The 22,848-nt window shown below is 39.8% G+C and overlaps 1 protein-coding gene and 1 long non-coding RNA gene across 15 annotated transcripts in view; one reads left to right on the plus strand and one right to left on the minus strand.

The window, feature by feature from the left end:
• REPS2 (RALBP1 associated Eps domain containing 2) overlaps nt 1-22,848 on the plus strand; it is a 231,362-nt gene that overhangs the window by 104,199 nt on the left and 104,315 nt on the right. For all 14 annotated transcript variants that reach the window (XR_003132118.3, XM_025437486.3, XM_025437476.3 and 11 more), the window contains 4 exons: nt 4,664-4,802; nt 11,085-11,148; nt 13,700-13,842; nt 19,479-19,573. Coding sequence is in view for 13 of the 14 variants with exons in the window: in XM_025437486.3 (XP_025293271.1) it covers nt 4,664-4,802; nt 11,085-11,148; nt 13,700-13,842; nt 19,479-19,573 (441 nt within the window). In the remaining variant the exon portion in view is untranslated. The remainder of the gene's footprint in view (nt 1-4,663; nt 4,803-11,084; nt 11,149-13,699; nt 13,843-19,478; nt 19,574-22,848) is intronic.
• LOC112653423 (uncharacterized) overlaps nt 6,915-22,848 on the minus strand; it is a 48,618-nt gene continuing 32,684 nt past the window's right edge. Inside the window, exons 4-5 of the long non-coding RNA XR_003132184.3 lie at nt 14,078-14,237; nt 6,915-7,168 (exon numbers count right to left, since the gene is read on the minus strand). This is a non-coding gene — a long non-coding RNA (uncharacterized LOC112653423). The remainder of the gene's footprint in view (nt 7,169-14,077; nt 14,238-22,848) is intronic.

Here is a 22,848-nt window from a genome sequence, read left to right on the forward strand (position 1 = left end):
CAGACAAAGGGTAGAGTGTGCGGTTCTGTGTTTCTAGTAAGTCTCCAGGTGATGCTGATGTGGGTGGTCTGGGGACTGTACTTTGAGTAGCAAAGCTCTAGAGTACCCTGTCCTACCATAGCACTACTTCACTGTTTTGGGGTTGCCTGTTTGTCTTTCTCCCTCATGAGACCCTAGGATTTCTGGGAAAAAGAATCTGTTTGCCCATTATGTATCCCGAGTCACTAGTTTTGGGGATATTCTTGGTGTTGAGTAAGTGTCTGTTGAATGAATGAATGAATGAATGAATGGATGGATCACTGTTCATGCAGCAAAGTTCAAATCATTTTGCTTCTTGTAGATCAGCTTTCTTTTAGACTATTTCAGCCTAAGGATATATGGAATGTGATCTACCTCTTCCGTATGCCCTCACCTGACCCTGAAATACTCACTTAATAATGGATATGGAACTGGAGAACTCCCCAAAGAGATCAGAAACCATGGATGAACTACAGGAAGATAGGCATGGACTTCTTTTGATAGATCTGAAACTTTAAAGGTGAAATAGACTCATAGGTTTTCTTTCATTCAACACAACACAGAGTAGTGTTTCTGCACCTCTTTTTAGTAATAAGACATACACCTGAACTTATCAGAGCCCATCAATAAGTGGGTCTCACACTACTGTTTTAGTATGTGTGATGTAGTAGCTAGGGATTGTATGCTGAATAAAGGAATACATGATATGGTTCTGGTCCTCCAGGTTGAAACCTGAGTTGATAGTCAAGAGCACTTGAAATGTTCAAACTGTGTGATACTTATCAGAAGAATTATTATTTTTTAAGATGCATAATTACTTGGTTTATTAAATCAATTAAAAGCATGCAGTGAGAAGCAAGGGGAAAGAGACTGGGTGTAGGTTAACACATTTAGTGCAAGCCAGTAGAAGGGCCACACTATATTATGCACAGGTTATATACAATATTCATATGCCCTCTCCCTCTTTGTTGCAAGGCCTTTTTGGTTTTGGGGAGCAGGAACTCTGTTTGCCAGCTTAAGTCTTCTTGAAAAGGAGATGGGGTTGCAGTTCTGGGAATCTAAGAAATGAGAGACAAGGAGTGGCTCAGTGGTCCTGAGGAGTGGGAATTCTTGGTTGTTCATGTTTGCCTAGTTGCCTTGAGTTTGCTTCAGTATCTGCTTATCTTCTGGCTGCCACAGCCATCCTTACCCCCTTTTCTTTTTAGTACTTGTCTACCTCACAGGTTCTGCTTCTGCTGCTTCTGGCTTCCTCGTGACTTCAGGTTTCACTGAGCCCTCACTTTATATCATAGCCACACTGCATCTGTGCAGGGTCTGATTTCTGGGCTTGATGATCCTTATATTTCTTATCCACACCCCCGGTGTTGAGCATCTAGCTGATGTTTTCCTTGCTAGGGTAGAGCTTTCTATGCAAGAGCACTGCAGAGGCCAGAAACTGTGGGTCCTCCCTTCCTTACTTGGACTCAGTTGGGTGAGACCAGGTGTGAGGTAGGTCGTGTGGTGCACATGTGGCTTTCAAGCTCACCTTGGTATTGGAGTTGGGGGAAGGGCATTGCCCTCTGCAGTGGCACATTGGAGAGCCCTTGGGGGCAGTGGGACTCGAGTAATAGGATTTGAGCCAGCTGGGATCAGAGGAGGGATGGTCTGGGAAGAAGACACAGATGTGATCCATGAAGAGCGAGCATGTGGGCAATCAGAAGCCTGCTAAGAGTGAGCAAAGAGGAGGTTGGATTATAAGGGCCCTAATGGTCATGTGGAGGAAGTAGATGTTTTTATTAGGTGACAGGTCATCTATAGGCTTTTAAGCTCTGCTGTCAGAATAGACTTGAGACCTACTGGGAGGCTGCTGACACCAGTTGGGAGTGAGATAACGTGGGAGAGGAAATAATGAGCAGGTGGTCCTGGGATTGGAGAAAGAACAAACATGGGCTGACATAATAACAGCAACTGAATATGGCAGCTTCAGTTCCAGGCAGAAAGGAGTGTATTCTAGGGGAATAGTAGCTTCTGTGTCAGAACCGGGAATGCAGTAGCCAACACTCAGCACAGAGATTTTCGTGCTTTCATTCGCAGGGTGGTGGTGGGACAGATCTTTTCACCAGTGTCTTGCTGGGTTTGTGAACCATCTCTGTCTGCTTGATTTTTCAGTCATAAACATCTGTTCTTGTCCTGCCCATGCCAAGCTTTTTAGATACCTTTACTCCAGCTGTTCCTTTCAGTGCTAACCAGAAGGACAGTGTTCCTAGGAGCTCTACACATAGTTTGGCCAGGAACCTATTCCATCGGATACTGATGCCTTCTACCCTGGGTTTTGCCTCTGCAACCTGGTCAGACATCTGGACTTGTTCAGAAAGTGCTAGTGTGAAGCATTTAAATTTGGCTCTGGAATTTGGTGAGAGTGTTTTGGAAAGTTGTGTGGTCCATCAGGTGCTTAGACTGACTTGTGGCCTTGCTTTTTTATATTGTTTATTATCAGAATGATAGGAGTTCTGGAAAACAACTCAGATACAACTCAATTTTTAAAATGTATTTTTTAAAATTGAGATAAATTGACATAATATTATATTTTAGGTGTACAACATAATTATTTGATTAGATGTATGTAATGCAAAATGATTACTAAGTCTAGTTACCATCCATCATCATACAGAGTTACAGACTTTTCTTGCGATGACAACTTTTCAGATTTACTCTCTTAGCAACTTTTAAACACATATAACATAGTACTGTTAACTATAGTCACCATGCTGTACATTACATCCCTAGGACTTATTTATCTTATAACCAGAAGTTTGTACCTTTTGACCACCCTTACCCATTTTGCCTACCCACAGCCTCTGACAGCCACCAGTCTGTTCTCCGTATCTGTGAGTTTGACTTTCTTGGTTCCACATCTAAATGATATCATTTGGTATTTGTCTTTCTATGTCAGACTTTTTTCACTTAGCATCATGTTTTCAAGGTCCCAGATGTAATTCAATTTACAAAGGCCTGATATGGAGTAGGCTGACTTTGAGCAACATAAGACAGAGGGGGTAATTACTTGCTAACTGCAATAATGCTGATTGTATATAATGAAGGATGTGAACTCATCTCTTAAGTTCTATGAGCCTAAAAAAAAAAAAAAAAAGTTCTATGAGCCTTTACTTCTTCATCTGGGAAAAGGATACTACTACCTGCTATGTCTACTTTTCAAAGGTTTTGAGACGCTCAAGATGAAATAGGTGTGTGTAGTGTTTTGTAAATCTGAAAGCATTCTATGAATTTAAGATATTAACTAATGATTAGTAGCTTCTGGGGCATTTAAGAATGGTTTGATCTACATTTAGTGGAAACTCACCTAGTATGAAAACTTTAGAGATAACATCTCAAGGCTATATCACAGTTCAATATTTTATAGTCTTATTTCATCTCTGAAAGTTCACAGAGGAGAGGAGAGCTGGGTGTTCCTGAGAAGAATTACCTCCTGGAATGGGGTGTGTGTTGGGGTGGAGGAAGGGTGCAGAGATGGTCAGTTGTCTTTTCTAGGGATAGTGAGTAGAATGTTCTCCTAATGATGAATTTCTTGATAGTATGTGCAGAAGCAGGCAACTTGATGGCTTATTAGCAGTAATATCTCTCTTTTTCTTTCCTAGCCCCCTTTTGTCCTAAAGCCTCACGCTCCTTGTATTCACCTCTAGGTTCCCTTGGCAAGTAGCACCTTAGCCTTAGGGTAGATGGGAGGGATAGAACAAAGCTCTAGGCTCCTCCTTCCAGAATCACCAGTTTTGCTTCTTTCCTCACTTCCTTGTACAGTCTTGTTTTCTCCTGAACTACTTTTCTGGTTCTCTGTATCCTTAAATCCTCACATTTGCCTTGCATGCCCCCTAGTGGCAGGTCTGATGCACCCCTCATTTTGTTACCCTGTTTGTTGTGGTACCATGAGCAGTTGTTCTTTCCACCCAGTTCTGTTACCAGGTATTATCCACAAATGCGGAATGAGAGGTTCTGTGATCCTGACTTGCCACTCGAGTAGGACCTGGGCAGGTGGAATTGGAACTTTGAATTCCCAGATTTATACAGTGAGAATGAATGCCTCAGAAAAAAGATGATGTGGCTATAGCTTTTGTAGATTTTAAAAAATAGAAAGGAATCTAGATTATTTTGCTATCTACTCAGCTAACCTGAAGGATAAAAATGTGAATATTTGAAGGTAAGAATGATTATCCTTTTGGGGTGCCTGGGTGGCTCAGTCGGTTGTGTTCATTTCTTGATTTTGCTCAGGTCATGATCTCAGGCTTGTGAGATCGAGTCCTGAGTCAGGCTCTGCACTGGGTGTGGAGCCTGCTTAAGGTTTTCTTGCTCCCTTTCCCTCTGGGCCCCTCCCCTCACTTATACTCTCTCTCTCTCTCTCAAAAATAAAATGTTTAAAAAGATTGATCATCCTTTTTACTCTTCATGCTCAGTCCTATTAACAACTTTGAGGTATACAAAAAAACTATAAAGCAAGATGTCTGCCCTGCAAGAAGTTTATGTTCTAATGATGTTCTAGTTACAAGGTGTTTAAATATATTCTCTTGAGGAAAAAAATAAGTATAATGTATGATAGCTTTTACTGATGTTTAATATTTCTACTTCTGAGCCTTTGCTTTTTTTATTTTGAAAGTCCTTTTCTGTGGAGAGAGAACCGCATGACAACAGCAGTAATTACCCAGATGAACCCTGGAGGATAACAGAAGAACAGCGCGAGTACTATGTCAATCAGTTCCGATCCCTTCAACCTGACCCAAGTTCCTTCATTTCAGGTAACTAAGTCTGATGGATGAAGACATGGGTCCCAGATCATTGTCTCACACAGATAACAGTACATATCTTAAGAAATAGTTCATGCAAAATGAATATGACAACATTCTGTGATTTTGATTTGTTTTCCTCTGAGATTGAAGTTCTTATCAACTATATACCATGCAGAAAAATACTTGGCAATGACATTTAGAAAATTATGTTTCATTTTTAAAGGTTTAAAATGGGAATTTGGGGGAACCTGGTCTAGATCTGTGCCTTTTTAGCTGAAACAGTTCTTGAAATGGTAGACTATGGCAGGAAGATGACCTCTTTAATTGCTTATTCATATTAGAGCAAAGATGTAGTGTAACCTTCTAAAGATTTAGCGTCACAAGTCTCTTTATATTATGTATGCTTTCCAAGTCCAAATTCATGCTTGTTTTCTTTGGCTCAAGTCTTTCTCCTCTGGATTTTCTGAGAGAAATTAAAATATGGGAGGAAAATTGGCCAGCAGTTTTATATCCACATGTCTGTTCTTCGGGTTGTCTTCAAAATATGTATTCCTATTGAGTTCTCATGTAAAATTCAAACTGAGACAAATTGATTTAATTCCTGTGTGCCTACATTTTCCTGGGCTGAAGACTAAACAGTAAATTGTAGAGTCTGGAAGAAAAATTCATAAAACTTTCTTTTTGTATTTCAATTTTGAAGAATAACAATATGCCCTCAATAATTGTAACCTGACATATTGAATGTGGACTAATTTTCTCTGGAGAAATATGGTGTGTAATTGAAATATACTTGTATAAATTCAGACATCATTTTCTAATTGGTGGTAATAGCTTTATTGAAAGCAGAATATTGTAGATACAACAAATTAATGTTGACAACAGGACTTAAAAAAAAAAGCAGAAACCCAGATTGACCATTTGCTAACCTTACCCACTGCTTAAATGAGTTTCCTTTTTTATTTTGTTTAAAAAGGATTTTATTTATTTGAGAGAGAGCACATGAGAGAGAACATGAGTGCGGGGAGGCAGAGGGAGAGGGAGAAGCAGGCTCCCTGCTCAGCTCCCAGGACCCTGGGATCATGACCAGAGCCAAAGGCAGGCACTTAACTGACTTGAGTCACCCAGGTGCCCCTTAAGTGAGTTTCTTCACAGTATATGCGTATAATTAGACAAATACAAATGGGTAGCTGTTAGGAGTGGCTTTAACTTTTTTATTTTACAGAATTTCTAGATACAACTAGAGTGCCTAGTATAATGAACCCCCGTGCACCTATTACACAGCACCTGTGATTTTATTTTTGTTTGTAACCTCTCTCAGCCCAGATGATTTTGAAGCAGTTAATCAGATATTTCATTGGAAAATATTTCAGGTTGTATCTTGATAAGAAAAACCTCTTTTAAAAACATAACCACAATTCATTGGCACACGTGAAAGCAATACAAAACATGTTTCCTTAATATCATCAATTCTTTGTTGTTGAGATTTCCCTGATTGTCTCACAAATGCCTATTAAAAACAGTTCAGTCTGCTTAAGGTCAAGAGGGGTTCATATATTTGCAATTAGGTGATATCTCTTTAAAAAACATCTTTTTTTGGAATATTAATATACCATAAAATACACCTCTGTAAAGTATACAGTTCAGTGGTTTTAGTGTATTTACAGAGTATATTTACAATCTGAATTTAGAACACTTTCAGTACCCTCTAACAAACTACCTATTATTAGCAATTATTCCCCGTTTCTGCTCTTTCCGCTTCCCAGCCCTACATAATGACTAAACCACTTTTTCTCTCTAAAAGTTCACCTATTTTGGGCTTTTCTTACAAGTGAAATCATATAACATGTGGTCTTTTTTGTGTCTGACTTCTTTCACTTAGCATAATATTTTTAAAGTTTATCCAGGTTGTACTGTGCACTAGATGCTCATTGCTTTTTATGGCTGAATAATTTCCATTGTATGGATATGCTATGTTTTATTTATTCATCAGTTGATGGGCACTTGATTTGGGTTGTTTCTACTTTTTGGCTATTAAGAATAATGCTGCTATGAACATTTGTGAGCACATTTTTGTATGGATGTATGTTTTTATTTCTCTTAAATATATACCTAGGAGAGGAATCCCTGAATCATATGGTAACTCTGTTCAGTCATTTGAAACAGACTGTTTTTGCACGGTGGCTGCATTATTTTTCATTGCTACCAACAACATATGAGGGTTCCAGTTACTCCACATCCTTGCCAACGCTTATTATCTGTCTTTTGCTTATAGCTGTCCTAGTGATGCCAGATGGGCCAGGGTCCCGAGAGGAAGGGCCTCAGGCCCTTTGCTTTGAGCGTTCTTGGCTTTGTGTGAGAAAGAATTCAAGAGCCAGCTGTTTAAAGAAAGGGACAAAAATTTAGTATGTATAGCAGTGAGAAAGGAGCTACTTCACAGACAAAATAGTGGTCTTCTCCCAGGTGAGGAAGAGGACCCTCCTTAGCCTCTAAGAAAGGGTTTTATAAGTCTTAAAAATTAGCTAACCTTAGGGAGAGGCTTACTCCTTAACTTTTTTTATCGTTTACATTGGGTGGTTAGTTTTTCCATTGTTTTAGGATTGTGAAATTACCCACAGGGAGCAATTTTAAGAATGTCTGGCCTTTGTGGCTTTTACTGCCAGAGGGAGTGGGGTCTTGTGGTCTTCAGTGAGTCGGGTCTTGTGACTCTTTCTATTACCTACTGACTTTTAGGTTAAGGGTCAGTCTAAAACCGGAATGGTTTTACTTTGGTCACCTTGTCTCCTGAGTCTCCCTTCCTTCCTACTTCACTAGTGAGTGTGAAGTAGTATCTCTTTGTGGTTATGATTAGCATTTTCCAGATGAAAAATGAAATTCAACATCTTTTCATGTTCTTATTGACCATTTGTATATCTTCTTTGGAGAAATGTCTATTCAGATCTTTTGCTATTTTAAATAAATACCGAATGGTAAGAGTTCCTTATATACAGGCATACCTTGGAGATATTGAAGGTTTGGTTCAGATGACTGCAATAAAGTGGATATTGCAATAAAGCAAGTCAAATGAATTTTTTGATTTCCCAGTATATGTATGTTATATTTACACTATCCTGTATCTGTTAAGCGTGCAATAGTATATCTTAAAATGCTGTACATATTTTAATTAAAATAATTTATTACTAAAATATACTAATTTTCATGTGAGCTTTCAGTAAGTTGTAATCACTGATCATAGATTACCATAACAAATACAATAAAAATGAAAAAGTTTGAAATATTGCAAGAATTATCAAAATGTGATACAGAGACACAAAGTGAGCAAATGCTTTTGGAAAAATGGTACCAATAAACTTGCTCAACACAGAGATGCCACAAACCTTCAATTTGTAAAAAATGCAATATTTGCCAACTGCAGTAAAGTGAAGTATAATAAAACGAGGTATGCCTGTATTCTAGATACATGTCCCTTAGCACATACTTGATTTGGAAATATTTTTTCCCAATTGGTGGCTTGTTTTTTTATTTTCCTAACGGTGTCTTTGGAGTACATAAGTTTTTAGTTTTGATTGTGCTTTTTGGTGCTATAAGAGATCATTGCCGAATCCAAGGTCATGAAAATTTGTGTCAGTATTTTCCTCTAAGAAGGTATCTATAATACAGTTTTATCTCTTATATTTAGGTCTTTGATCCATTTTGAGTTAATTTTTGTGTATGATATCAGTAGGTGTTCAAATTCTTTCGCACGTGAATATCCAGTTGTCCCAGCACCACTGATCTTGGGGTTGTGAGTTGGAGTCCCACGTTTGGGGTAGAGTTTATTTTAAAAAAGGGGGGGCAATTTCATCTATTTCTGTGAACTGACACAACTCTACCCATTTTTATTTATTTACATTTATTATTTTTTAAATTAATTTTTAAAAAAGAGTTTATTTATTCATGAGAGAGAGAGAGAGAGAGAGAGAGAGAGAGAGAGAGGGGCAGAGGGAGAAGCAGGCTTCGTGCAGGGAGCCTGACGTGGGACTCCATCCGGGGTCTCCAGGATCACACCCCAGGCTGAAGGCGGTGCTAAACCGCCGGGCCACCGGGGCTGCCCTTTTTTTATTTTATTTTTAAAATATTTTATTTATTTATTTATGAGAGACACACACACACACACACACACACACACACACACACAGAGACAGAGGCACAGACACAGGCAGAAGCAGGCTCGATGCAGGGAGCCAGACATGGGATTCGATCCTGGGTCTCCAGGATCACACCCTGGGCCGAGGGCGGTGCTAAACTGCTGAGCCACCTGGGCTCCCCTTCTACGCATTTTTATATTGTGTTACCAGTCTTTATTTTTAAAAGATCTATATCTATTCAATGTGTTAACATTTATCACTAATATATCAATGCTTATGTATAGCTGTTTTTTATTGGGCTGAGAGACTCCTTGTAATAAAAAGTCTGAATCCACATTTTGATGTTTGATTGCTGACAGCTTTTTAAAGCCTCACCTTTCCCTCATTTGCCACATGTGAAGCTTCCCAGCAGGTCTGAAAAGCTGAAGAGAGCAAGGAAAGGAAGCTGGCTTGGGATCTCTAGGTTGGCTGAGATTAGAGCTGGGTTGAGGGTTCCAGCTCACTGGTTAAATGACTTGTCAGCACCAAAGGAGGGAGCACTTGGGCTTTCTCATCAGCTTCCTTCTCTGGAAGGTGGCAGCCAGGGCAGGACTGAACTTGTTAGTTGTTGGCTTCCGGATGGGCCCTACCTAATCTCCTATGGACACCATGGCAAAACAATCTCTCTGCTGTCTGAAGGCCAGGCCGAGTCTCTGGCTTGGGTTTGGGCATAGTGTGATTTGAAGAAAGGATATCAAGGGGGAAAAGAATGAGTTGAGGGGAGAATGTCTTTATATCTATAAAATAGCTGGTAAATAGGCTTTTAAGACATTTCTTATAAATGTTTGACAAGGTGTCTGCCCCGATGGCCAGCAGTCCTATGACAGCAATATTTCCAGGATGCTTTTGGGGAGAAAGCTCATTGGTTAATAGGGCACTTTGCCTTTGATCCTTAATAATCTATCAAAGGAAAATACATCTGCTTTAGGGTCCACTATAATTCCTTGTCTTAAGGCCAGTTAGAAGACTTGCGATTGCCAAGGAAACACTTTTGACTTTATCAGTTTAGAGCTTGAGGCTTTTTTTAAAATTTTTATTTATTTATGATAGTCACACACACACACAGAGAGAGAGAGGCAGAGACACAGGCAGAGGGAGAAGCAGGCTCCATGCACCGGGAGCCCGACATGGGGCTCGATCCCAAGTCTCCAGGATCGCACCCTGGGCCAAAGGCAGGTGCTAAACCGCTGCGCCACCCAGGGATCCCAGAGCTTGAGGCTTTGATTTGACTGTTCTTTGTGTTAGAATTGAGGCCTTTGAAGTTTGAAACTGGTCTGAGAGCTGAAGGCATAAATATTTAAGTCTGAATAAGGATAAGTCTAACATTTTAAGTACAGTTGGGACTTAGAGCTATATAACGTGTAAAATGGAATGATTACCTAATTTCGATTGATATTGGTAAATTTGTGGTGAATAAAGAAAGTAGCAAGAGGTTCCTGGTAAGTTTCTCAAAGAGCCACCAAGAGATCTTAAATTTCACCAAACTCTTTACAAAGATATCTGTTTTGTCTCTGTGTGATAGGATTAATAGTATTAATTTTCTTGATTTTGCTCTGTTTTTCTACCATGACTATATTTTACTTTCTCACCCTCTCATTAAAAGTGCTTGCCAAGGGGCACCTGGGTGGCTCAGTCGGTTAAGTGTCTGCCTTTGGCTCAGGTCATGATCCCAGGGTCCTGAGAGCCTTGCATTGGGCCCCTTACTTAGCAGGGAGCCTACTTCTCCCTCTCCCTCTGCCTGCTGCTTCCCCTGCTTGTGGTTTTTCTGTGTCAAATAAACAAAATCTTTAAAAAAGAGTGCTTGACAGATTTTTACTTTAATAATTTTGAAATTTGTCTTTTAGTAAACTTTTGCAGATTTTTGGAAAAATGAAGGAATTATTTTATATGATTCACATAAGTGTTATGTCATTACTTCTTTTGCCCTGTTGTAATTTATATATTCTTGTAAGAACTATTCATATGTTGATTTTAGCCATATGATTTATAGTTGCTTTGATGAATAAATGTTACGTTTGTTGTTATATGGTAGGGATTCTGAATGAAAAAATGGCAATTCACTTATATATATAAAAGCTGCTGTAGATAAGTAATTAATGATTTATTTAAACAATGGCTCTCTTGGCAGGTTCTGTAGCCAAGAATTTTTTCACCAAATCAAAGCTTTCCATTCCAGAACTCTCCTACATATGGTAAGTATAATTAATGCCATATAGTATCATATTGTCATTACATACCCATCCCTTAGACTTACATTTTGAAAGTCTTATCTTTTGAAATTAAAAAATATGTATTTATTTTAGAGAGCATGAATGGGGGAAGGGGCAGAGGGAGAGGGAAATATCTCAAGCAGGCTCTCTGCTGAGCACGGAGGCCCATGCAGGGCTTGATCCCACAATCCTGAGATCATGACCTGAGCTAAAATCAAGAGTTGGACACTTAACTGACTGAGTCACTCAGACATCCCTTGAAATTTTTTCTTAACAGACTAAGAGAGTGACTAGAACTTAACATTTTCGTTGCTCTGAAGATTAAATAAGTTATTACATGAAAAGCACAGTGCTCAGTGTCTGGTGCATACTATGCACTGTAACTGTTAGCTGTTATTTAAAAATTAATTTCCCAATTATTATCCTCCTCTAGATCCCTTTCCTGTCTAAACAATTGTGGGGGCATATGAGCATTTCCATCTTGTGAATTTTATTTTCAGATATTTCTACTTGATATAATGCAGGTAACCAGAGAATCTTGAAAAGCTCTTTAAATATTTTATGAGGCCAGGTGAATAGAAGGTCCACAAATGTTTTGGAATTAAGTCAAATTTGACTATTTTAGCTGCCTCTGAGCTTCCTAAATTTGGCTGGTGTTTATGAGCTGGGCCTTAGTTGAAACTTGCAGCTGTGGTGCGTACTGCGTCTTGCTGTTGTGCCAGCTACAGCCCAGGCTCCAGAAGGGCTGTACCAGGATGGTCCAGGTGGCTGATATACAGTTATGAGAACACTTGGTGCCTCTGTAAACTCCTGACTGTGTGTGGGCTCTCCTCCCCAAGTCTTGGGTGGGAGACCACGCTGCTGTAAATATATAATTAAAATATTGGAATATTTATTTAAGACTTTTTTCATGAGGATTTACAAAAATTGTGGTATGATTTAACATTGCTTGTCATGTTTTGTGCATTTTATTGGAAAACTATTCCAGTAACACTTGTGCATGCCAGTGTATCTAGGATTCTGAGCTGGGTTTAGGTTCTTCAGCAATATATTCTAGGATAGTTTTTTTTTTTTCTACAACAAGCTTTGTATTAGATTTTAAACCTAGGTAAAAAAAAGAAACTATTGAGAAGAATACACTCTGGGCAGAATTCCCAGTCTTAACATTATTGGCATGAGGCTTCCTATCTTTACGTTGAGACATATCCATGAAAGCTGAATGATACTCTCTTTCACCCAGCGTTTGAAACAGTTCCCTGACTCCTCACCCTGGGGAGCTAGTTGCTCCTATAGGGCTGGTGCATTTTAAATATTTGATGGGAAGAAATGTGAATGGTGACTGGGTGGCGGGCACTGAGGGGGGCACTTGACGGGATGAGCACTGGGTGTTACTCTGTATGTTGGCAAATTGAACACCAATAAAAAATAAATTTATTATTAAAAAAATAAATATTTGATGGGAGGAAATGTGAATGGTCCAAAGGAAAGTTAGGGAGCTTACCTTCTATATTTCTTCTTTGAAATAGTGATACCTTTCTAGCACAATTTTATGTCCTATGTCTTTATTTGTCCCAGCACAAGTATATTGTCTCTATACACCTAAGAGACTGCTTGAGCTTATGGTGTCTAGTTACTTTGGCAAACAGGTTTCTTTTGTGCTGAGTAAATAGGTCTGTGCCTTTCAGTGGGAAACATTGACTGAAGCAAAGATAGGCCTTTTCAAGACTCTTCCTTTCTTCCTTTCTGTCTTATCTGGTTCCAGTCTTCCCAAGTTGCTAGTTTCAAGCAAATTTTTGATAGAACATTTATGTGACTTAAAAAGTTCAAGATTCTTCCTTAAAGCTGAAAAATGAAGTACTAATTTCTGAGCTTGGGTAACTGTATTATGCCTGGGACAAGTGTAAAAAGATTGAGGCCTGCCCTTCCTCTGACTATTGTGAGCACCATTTCTGGAGCTTTCCATACCACCCATTTACTGAATGACTGTCAACTAACTGGAATTCTGAGCCTTATTTCCCTTTTTGTGCTATAGTTTCTTGTCTTGTGTACTCAGTGTTATGAAACAGACCTGCCAGAGAACCTGAAGAATGTAAAGTTTTGTTTACAAAGTGCTACTGGTACTAGCACTGTTGATCAACATTTGTCCTCTAAGTGTCCCCCTGAGATTTCATAGGCATTTGGAGACTTTGCAGGGCCACCACCAGAGAGCCTGGGAGTTGTATTTGCATATTTTTTAAAAAAATATTTATTTATTTATTTGAGGGATGAGGTGAGAGAGAGAGGGGCACATGCACAGGAGCAGGGTGGGAGAGGGGAGAGGGAGAGGAAGAGAGAGAATCTTAAGCAGACTCCATGCTAAGCATGGAACCTGACATGGGTCCCTATCTCACGACCTTGAGATCACTACCTGAGCTGAAACCAAGAGTGGGATGCTTAATGGACTGTGCCACTCAGGTGCCCCCGTGTTTGCATATTTGAGGCTGAGTAACTTTTCCAAGCCCCATGTTAGGTGCTTGTGACATGTTATATTTAGGGAACTTAGTGATGCTGACTGCGATGGAGCCCTGACCCTGCCTGAATTCTGTGCTGCGTTTCATCTCATTGTGGCTCGGAAAAACGGCTACCCACTGCCTGAAGGCCTGCCTCCGACTCTGCAGCCAGAGTACCTGCAAGCAGGTAAGGCCTCATCAAAGTCCTAAACCTTTGACATTTTCCATCCAGGCCTTATAAGAACTTTTTGTGCACTGAGGTGGTATCCACGTACTTTGTGGAGTCCTTTGTATTTAAAGTATTTTAACTGATATTAGACTCACATCTTATAATATGAATAATAGGAGTGATGTGGGTAAGTATGAGTCATCTGTTATTTGCATTCTGTTGTTCTCTGGATGGATTTGAACCAGTCACTTACCCTTTCCTAGAAATTGTGGAGTAGGCAAGTACTGAACCTCCTAGCTGATATAGAATGAAGAGGAAGATCTCCTGTAGAGCCAGTGCTGACTTGGTGTCTTTAGTACATCCTAGTGTCCCCAGATGGCCTGGGGCAATGGAATAGAATGGAACTCTTATACCTAATGAGGAAGTTAAAATAATTACATGTCATGAAATGTGCTGTGATCTTAATGTACCCTTGATAAATTTTTACATCCTTATACATCTATGTAACTGTAATCAGATAACGATATAGAACATTCTGGCACACCACAAGGTTGGAATAGAACTCTTTGTCTTTCTCCTTGTAATAAAGCTATTACCCCCAAACCCTTTCAATAAGAAAGAGTCATGGTATCTAACATTTGTATCAGTTCTTTTGGAAGACTGGAAATCTCTTGCCCTTTTCTTTTTTCTTCTTGCCCTTTTCATAGGCAGTGGGCACTGATACGATTTCTATTACTTAGAGAAGTATAGCTTCCATTGACAGCTAGTGCTGTCAACCTTCCTAACTTTTTAGGGAAGGTCTCTTAAAAGCATGAGAACTAGTCATGGATGATTATTGGCAAGAAGGAGCAATATCTAAAGAAACTGAATAGTTGTTAACAGAGTACGAATTTTGTGGTTAGATCTGGAAAGGGCCCTAGTTTATCTTACCTTTTCCCCTCATAACAACATTAGATTCAAAGTGGCCAGTGACTTATCTAGGTCAGTCTTGGGGTCTCTGACTCTTAAATAAAAAGTCTATCATTTTCTGTATTTGGTAGTCAGCAGGCCAAAGCTCAACCAAAGGGAAGAGACCAAGTATGTAGCCGGGGCCAGTGGTAGGTAAACATGTTGGGGGAAGAGTGACCCATTCTGAGATCTTCCCCAAATGCCTCCATAGAAAGTATAAAGGGGTGGGGGGTGTTCAGAGAGTAGAGGCTCCTCCTTATTTCAGAGCTTAGACTTTGCTAATAGCAGCTGCTTTCTGACTGCAGCAGGATGTAACTTCAGCCTGCTATACCCTTCCTTCCAGGCTGGGGGACCCTCATAGGTCCCCAGGCACCAGTTTGCAGTTGGGCAGCATGACAAAGTGCTCTATTTCCACTTTCATCTCTATCTCTCCATTTTTAAAAAAGATTTTATTTATTTATTCATGAGAGACACAGAGAGAGAGGCAAAGACACAGGCAGAGGGAGAAGCAGGCTCCATGCAGGGAGCCCGATGTGGGACTAGATCCCAGGACTCCAGGATCACTCCCTGGGCCGAAGGCAGGCACTAAACCTCTGAGCCACCCAGGCATCCCCTCTCCATCTTTTTTTCTCTTTTTTTCTCTCTGTTTCTCCTGGATTGAGGCAAAGAAGTGCTAACATTCTTGGGGCTTTCTTGACAAGGGCAGAGCTTTCATAACTAAGCCAGTATCGGATCATCCAGGAGCCCATTCTCCTGGAAGCAGGGCCACATGGGGGCTTTGTCTCTCTCTAATGGGGATGAACAGCTGACCAGAGGACCAAGGTCTGGTCCAGGGCTATTTAGTTATATTTAATATCATCACTGTTTGCTTTTGTGAGCCCTGGGGAGAGTCCTGGGTCAGCTTATCTCCCATGCCCACACTTAGTTTTCTGTTTTTCAGTCTTGATTAATGGTGTTAACATTGTTCTGATGCCCTATGCCATGGAACCTATGCTGGATGTCATGACTCCTTGTTTGAGAAGTCACTTTGTAGGTATCCAGGTATTTCATGGATTGTTTGAAAAGCCACTGGTAAAATTTTTAAAAATCTGAAAGCCTTGTGTAAGAAGTGTGTAAACAGAAGACAAGTAGCCTCTTTTGATTCCTTTACTGCTACAAATGGCTGCTTTTGCCTTGATAATGCAGTAAGGGCGAGTCTGTAAAACAGAATGCCAGTTAAGAGGCATCTTTCTTTCCTTTGGAAGAAGTCCCTTGTTTGTTCCTGATCTTTTGTGGAGGCTGTTAGCATGTATTTATACCAAAACAACTGAAGAATCCATCATATACCCTTTATTTATTTTTTAAATATTCTATTTATTCATGAGAGACACACACAGAGAGAGAGAGAGAGAGAGAGAGAGAGAGAGAGAGAGAGAGAGAGAGAGAGGCAGAGACACAGGCAGAGGGAGAAGCAGGCTCCATGCAGTGAGCCCGACGTGGGACTCAATCCTGGGTCTCCAGGGTCATGCCCTGGGCTGAAGGCAGCACTAAACCGCTGAGCCACCCGGGCTGCCCTCATATACCCTTTAATTAAACAGAAACTGTACATCATTTCCAGAGCTTGTGGGATTAATCTTAAATAATAATTATATAGTTCTAATGAAAAATGAGAGATCTCATAAAACCCCATCAAACTCAGTGATGGCATATTTTAGGCAAACCCTGGAGGTTGAACAGTTAACTTTTTAATGCTTTATCACACATGTTTATTTTTTAATTTTTTAAAAGAAATTTTTATTTATTTATTCATGAGAGACACACAGAGAGAGAAGCAGAGACACAGGCAGAGGGAGAAGCAGGCTCCATGCAGGGAGCCTGACGCGGGACTGGATCCCAGGTCTCCAGGATCATGCCCTGGACTGAAGGTGGCGTTAAACCACTGAGCCACCCAGGCTGCCCACGCATGTTTATTTTTGTATATAGCTCAAGAAAATGGCTAGAATTAGAAACGACAAATACCCACAATTTGCTTTGACGTGGATGGAACTGGAGGGTATTATGCTGAGTGAAATAAGTCAACCGGAGAAGGACAAACATTATATGGTCTCATTCATTTGGGGAATATAAAAAATAGTGAAAGGGAATAAAGGGGAAAGGAGAAAAAATGAGTGGAAATATCAGAAAGGGAGACAGAACATGAAATACTCCTAACTCTGGGAAACGAACTAGGGGTGGGGCAAAGGGAGGTGGGCGGGGGGTGGGGGTGACTAGGTGACAGGCACTGAGGTGGGCACTTGATGGGATGAGCACTGGGTGTTATTCTATATGTTGGCAAATGGAACACCAATAAAAAATAAATTTATAAAAAAAGAAAAAGAAAATGGCCGGAACTGTCTAGGTTTTCTCTGTGACTTTTAGACTTTGCAAAATATGAGTGATTCTGTTCATTTTGGGGGTTCATTTTTATGGTATCCCACTTGATTTTTTTAAAAGCTTAGCTTCTTGTTGCAACTTTTTTTCTGATTTACATTCGGTCTTTAAAAAAAATCTAATCCAGTTTTCAATGAGATTGGTGGAGTATAAATTCGGTTGATATTATTATGCATTTACAATTATACAAGCTTGTTTTCAATAAAATAACAAAACAGATGGTCATATCTGATTTTCCCCCTAACAGTGAAAATAAGAGGATATAGTTGGGAGGAAAAGTTGGATTATTTGGTAGCTTAACCATGGGCCTTTGATATTTTCTTGCCTAGGTGACTGAGTAGATTCTGGTATAGATTTTTACTGTAGAATTTGTTAAAAATAATTTGTGAGCACTGTGTTATTCTCTGTGGTCAGAATGCTGTATAAAAGAGCATTCCTACCATCATGGAACTTGCTGGCAGTTAGAGGATGGATGTTAAATAAACTCATGTACTTGTAATTGGAGGTGGTGATAGGTGCCGTGGAGGAGAAGCACAACTGCAGCAAGTGTGTGCATGACCTTGGGGAAGGCCTTCTTAAGTATTTGAGCTGAGATATGAAGGATGAGCTAAGGGCTATGTAGGTGAAGAAGGAGGAAGAGTAGGCTCTGGGCAGAGAGGGCAGCAGGTATGCTGCAGAGGCCCTAGGAGGGGACTTGGAGTATGGGAGGCACGGAAAGTGCAGGCCACAGTAGCTAGAGTATTAGAGACTAGAGCTGGAGGGGCTGGGGATGAAGCTGAAGAGGAAGGTAGGGAACAAATCATGGGCCATGCCGTTGATGAGTTTTAAGCAGGGAAGTGCCACAGTCAGATTTCCTGTTGGAAATAATTATGCTGGTTGCTGATTGGAGAGCAGGTTTTGAGGAGCAAGGGTGCAAACTGGAAGACCAGGTAATGGCAGCAGTTCAGTCAGAACCACAGGAGGCTGGCTCTAGAGAGAGGACAGTGGAGTTGGAGAGATGGGGCCAGTCGAGAGAGAGATTTAGGAGTTAATGACAGCACTTGTCGGTTTGGAAAGTGTTAGCTTTCTGTGTAGCAAGGCTCTCTGCTTAAGTCATGTAATCCTAGTCAAATCACTGGTAAACTAAAAACAAATCTTATCTTGGTTCAACCTGCTTATGTGGTTGGATTGTGGAATGGTATTTGGAAAGGTGTTTTGCTGAGTTTTTACCAAGGAAACAAGACTACCTGGTATAGTTGGAAAAATCGCCAGGGCTCGCGGTTTGCCCTTCCTAGTATCAGGGAATTGAGACCGCGGGAAGCAGGCCACCAGAGAAAGTGCTTGTATTCAACTGCATGTGGTAGCTGCTAGTCAGAGACCAGTACTGTGCTGCATGGTGAAGTTGGCATTTCAAATTCTGGTGGGAGTGGGTGGTGAGAAACGGTTAAAAATAATGCCAATCCATTTTTAACATTTGATTAAAAAACTGTTTAAACATGGCATTGAAATTTTGATTTCTTAATAGCTGGTCTTGACAAATTTGTAGCTTTTAGTTGTCTGCCGTGATCTGCTTTTTCCTCCTTGGGGTGTTGACCAATTTTCTGGTTGTTGAGACATTTCTTAATTTGAGGTAAAGTAGTGAAACAGAACCTGCTTCTCAGAAATGGTGTGTTGGGTATTAGTTTACCAAGTAGCATAATCCACTCAGCTACCCAGCTAACATAACAGCCTCTGTCCCTGTTGTTAGAAGACACCCATAATGTGATTCCCTTGTTGTAAATCAGCAAGAACTTGTGCTCTTATTTTTGTTATTTCTGTTAACCAAAAGAAAAGAGTATTTTATAAAGTTTTCTTGGGTACCTTTCATGATAATATCTTGTCTGTTTCCAACAACAGTAGCTAAAATGAAGTATTTCCTTAGGTTAATGCTTATAGCGTTAAAACTATCACCAGTTACTGCCACTTAAAAATTATGCTAGTAGCATAATAGTAGTTCATGATAGTGAAGGTTATTACTATTGTATTACAACTTAAATGCTGATGGTTCAAGTCCCTGGTCTTTCATTTACCAGCTGTAGGACCTTGTGTAAGTTGCTTAACTTCCCTGCTCCTCAGTTTCATCACATATAAAATGAGGATGATAAAATAGGTTGTATATGTAAAGAACTCAAGACATTACCTCCACGTGATTACTGTCATCAGCTATCAGTGCTAGCTGATTTTGTTGTTATATTTCATAAGCACAGAAAAGCTGATAGAAAACCATGCCTGCTGTGACTATGGTAATATTCTTATGTATTCTTTTTGTTTTTTCTTAGCCTTTCCTAAGCCCAAGCGGGAGTGCACGCTATTTGATTCTTATTCTGAGTCAATGCCTGCGAACCAGCAGCCCCGTGATTTGAATAGAATGGAGGTAAAAGATCTTCGTATATTAATGAATCATAAATGTGTGTGGAATTAAAATCCATTAGCCTGTGTTCTTTACAGGCTGGAAAATCCACTTTCATAACATTTTCTTTTCATGTTGAGTACTTATGTTGAGGCTCAGCCTTTCAAATCTAGTCACCAGATATAGCTATAATTACTTTTTTTTTTCCTTTTCTTCCTAGAACTAGATTTAGTGAAATAAGCATAGTAGTGTCTTGACCTTCTAGGGGTGAAATGTAGGTATAGACAAAAGAAGCCAGAAAAATGCTAGCCAAGTTGTTTATTTTAGCCAAGCTTTAATTTTAGAGTAAAAATAATAAAGTATTTTTAGTAGCTGAGTAGGAACAAAGTCTAATGGACCAGAACAGTTTTAAGAGGAAGTTTGAGAACTATGTAAGAGGATCCCAAATCATGTTCAAAGCTGCCTTCTCCCTTAGGGCTTTTAGTGTTGGGACCAAATGAAGACTAATTTGGATTATCCCCCAGAGAAATCTGTAGAATTCCTTCAGTGTTGGGCCACTGATGTAAGGGCCTAGCCACATGCTTAGTGGTCCATAGGTATGCGTCAATAAATAGGAAAATAGGAGTCATTATGGTTATTGTTTTTTTTTTAAATTTATTCATGACAGACACACACACACACACACAGCGGGGGGTGTGCAGAGACACAGGCAGAGGGAGAAGCAGGCCCCATGCAGGGAACCCGACGCGGGACTCGAAGTCTCCAGGATCACACCCCGGGCCAAAGGTGGTGCTAAACCACTGGGGACTGGGGCTGCCCATAATGGTTATTATTAATATCATTACAATCTTCATCATCATCATCACTGTTATGATTGCTGTTGCTGTGATGACAACTTATGATATTTGCTATTCCCATCCTAAAAAAAAGTCTGGAAATGTGTAATAAATGGAGGTTTATTCATAGGCTGCTGTTACAGTCCTCTGACCCTGCTTAAAACTGTTGCAAGATGATGGAAGTCAGAGGCAGGATACAGGGCCATTTCTTTAATTTCTTGCAAATGTATGTGATTATTTTTTTCCACAGTACTCTCAAGCATACAGTCTGTTGCAATGACCTCCTCTGTTCTTCTGTGATGGAATCAGCCTGCTTCTGCAGTGCTCCCTCTGATCACACCTCTCTTCACCTCTGTGCTACTCTTTCTTTGAGTCATAGCTTCTGTTATTTTCCTCAATAGATTTCTACTCATGGGAAATAAGTATACAGTAACATCAGGAGGAGTGATAGATGTGCATTTGAGGAGTTTTAGGTGTTTAATTTTTTTTGAAATATGAGTATGATGGAGAAGCAGATAAAATAATCAGCCACTTTTCATGGTCCTCTTTATACTCTGGGGCTGCTGGCAGTGTCTGGAGACTTATTCAGTTGCCCTGTTTTTGTTTGTTTCTTTGTTTGCTATGGGTCCCCCTACTTGTATAATGTTATGAGGTTGTTAGGTGATTAAAAAAATGTCATAAATTCCTATTCTTTCTAGATAAATGTTACATTTCAACTTGCCACGGTATCAGGTGGTCTTTGCCCTTCCAACAGACACAAATGATGCTGTGTTTTATAGACATTAGTTACTGGCTTGTGCTGCTTTCCCCCATGTAGTCATCTATCATCTGTCTAAAAGGAAAGGAGCAAATAAATAGTTGTAAATGGAGGTACTTTTAAAAACGCATGCACACTCTGATGTCCTTGATGACATTATGAATATTCACCTTTATGGACGTGATGTGCAGCTAGTTTTATGTTAAATACTTTTGTATACTTTAAATTGGCTCTTTGGGGGGTGGTGGTGGGTGGTGGTTTAAAGTCTTTGCTTTTGCCCTGTCCAAACAAGAAAGCAAAACAATAACAACTCCTCATTCCCAACAAAATTGTTATATTCTAGGGTGGGGTACTTTTACATAATCATGTAATAATATACAGAATTCAAGGACAAAGTAATGAGGCTAATTGATGCTTTGGCCATTCAAGAAGTATAGGTCAAATTTTAGTAGCTAATGATTAAATATTTCATTTTTTTTCTATTTTATTCATTGTTCTTTCTACCAATCTTTTAATCTCTCATGAATGCACGCATAGGATTTAAGTAGATCTTGGTACTAGTCCTGTGAGGGATGATTCTGTATAGGTGTTTGTGCTCTGAATGAAGCTGTAGCTGATTTAGGTCATGAGAACTTTTTTTCAGCAGTACAGATCAGATCTCTAGACAGTAGAGCAGTAATCGTGTATTTGTTTCCTTCAAGAATTAAAGATTATAATTTCAGGTAAAGTCCTCTTTAGCAATGCTTCTTACATTACTGGATGTCTTTCTTTTGTAAATTAGCTTTGCTAAAATGTAATTCACATATTATACTCCTCTAAAGTTTATGATCCAGTGGTTTTTAGTATATTAAGAGAGCTGTGCAACCATCAATATAGTCTTAATTTATTTTATTATTTATTTATTTAGTCATTCATTCATGAGAGAGAGAGAGAGAGAGAGAGAGAGAGAGAGAGGGAGGCAGAGACACAGGCAGAGGGAGAAGCAGGCTCCATGCAGGGAGCCCGACGTGGGACTCCATCCCAGGTCTCCAGGATCAGGCCCTGGGCTGAAGGCGGCGCTAAACCGCTGAGCCACCTGGGCTGCCCAATATAGTCTTATTTTAGAACTTTTTTCATCACCCCAGAAAAGGGAAAGCCTGTGCTCATTAGCAGTCACTGACTGTACCCTCTCCCCTCCAACCTCTGGTGATCAGTAATCTATTTTCTGTTTCTGAATTTGCCTATTGTGAACATTAAATATAGAACCACACAATATATGTTTTTTTTTTTTTTTTGGTGATTGCCTTCTTTCATTAAGTTCATTGTTATAGCATATGTCAGTGCTTCATTCCGTTTTATTGCTGAGTAGGGTTCTGTTGTGTGGATCTGCCACATTTTGTTTGTATGTTCTTTAGTGGATGGACATTAGGCTTGTTCCCACTTTGGGGTTGTGAGGGAAAAATGCTGCTGTGAACATTCATGTATCAAGTTTTGTGTGGATTTAATGTTTCAGTTCTTTTGGCTGTTTACCTAGGAGTGGAATTGTGCATCATATTGTAATTTGTGTGTAACTTTTTGAGGTACTACCAAACTGTTTTTCCAAGCACCTGAAGCATCTTACATTTCTCTACCAGCAATGTAGGAGGGGTCCAATCATTCCACATCCTTGTTAACACGTGTTATTGTCTGTGTTTTTTATTTCAGCCATCCTAGTGGGAGTTAAGTGG

Source organism: Canis lupus, chromosome X, assembly GCF_003254725.2.
Source record: "Canis lupus dingo isolate Sandy chromosome X, ASM325472v2, whole genome shotgun sequence".
Classification (NCBI taxonomy): domain Eukaryota; kingdom Metazoa; phylum Chordata; class Mammalia; order Carnivora; family Canidae; genus Canis; species Canis lupus.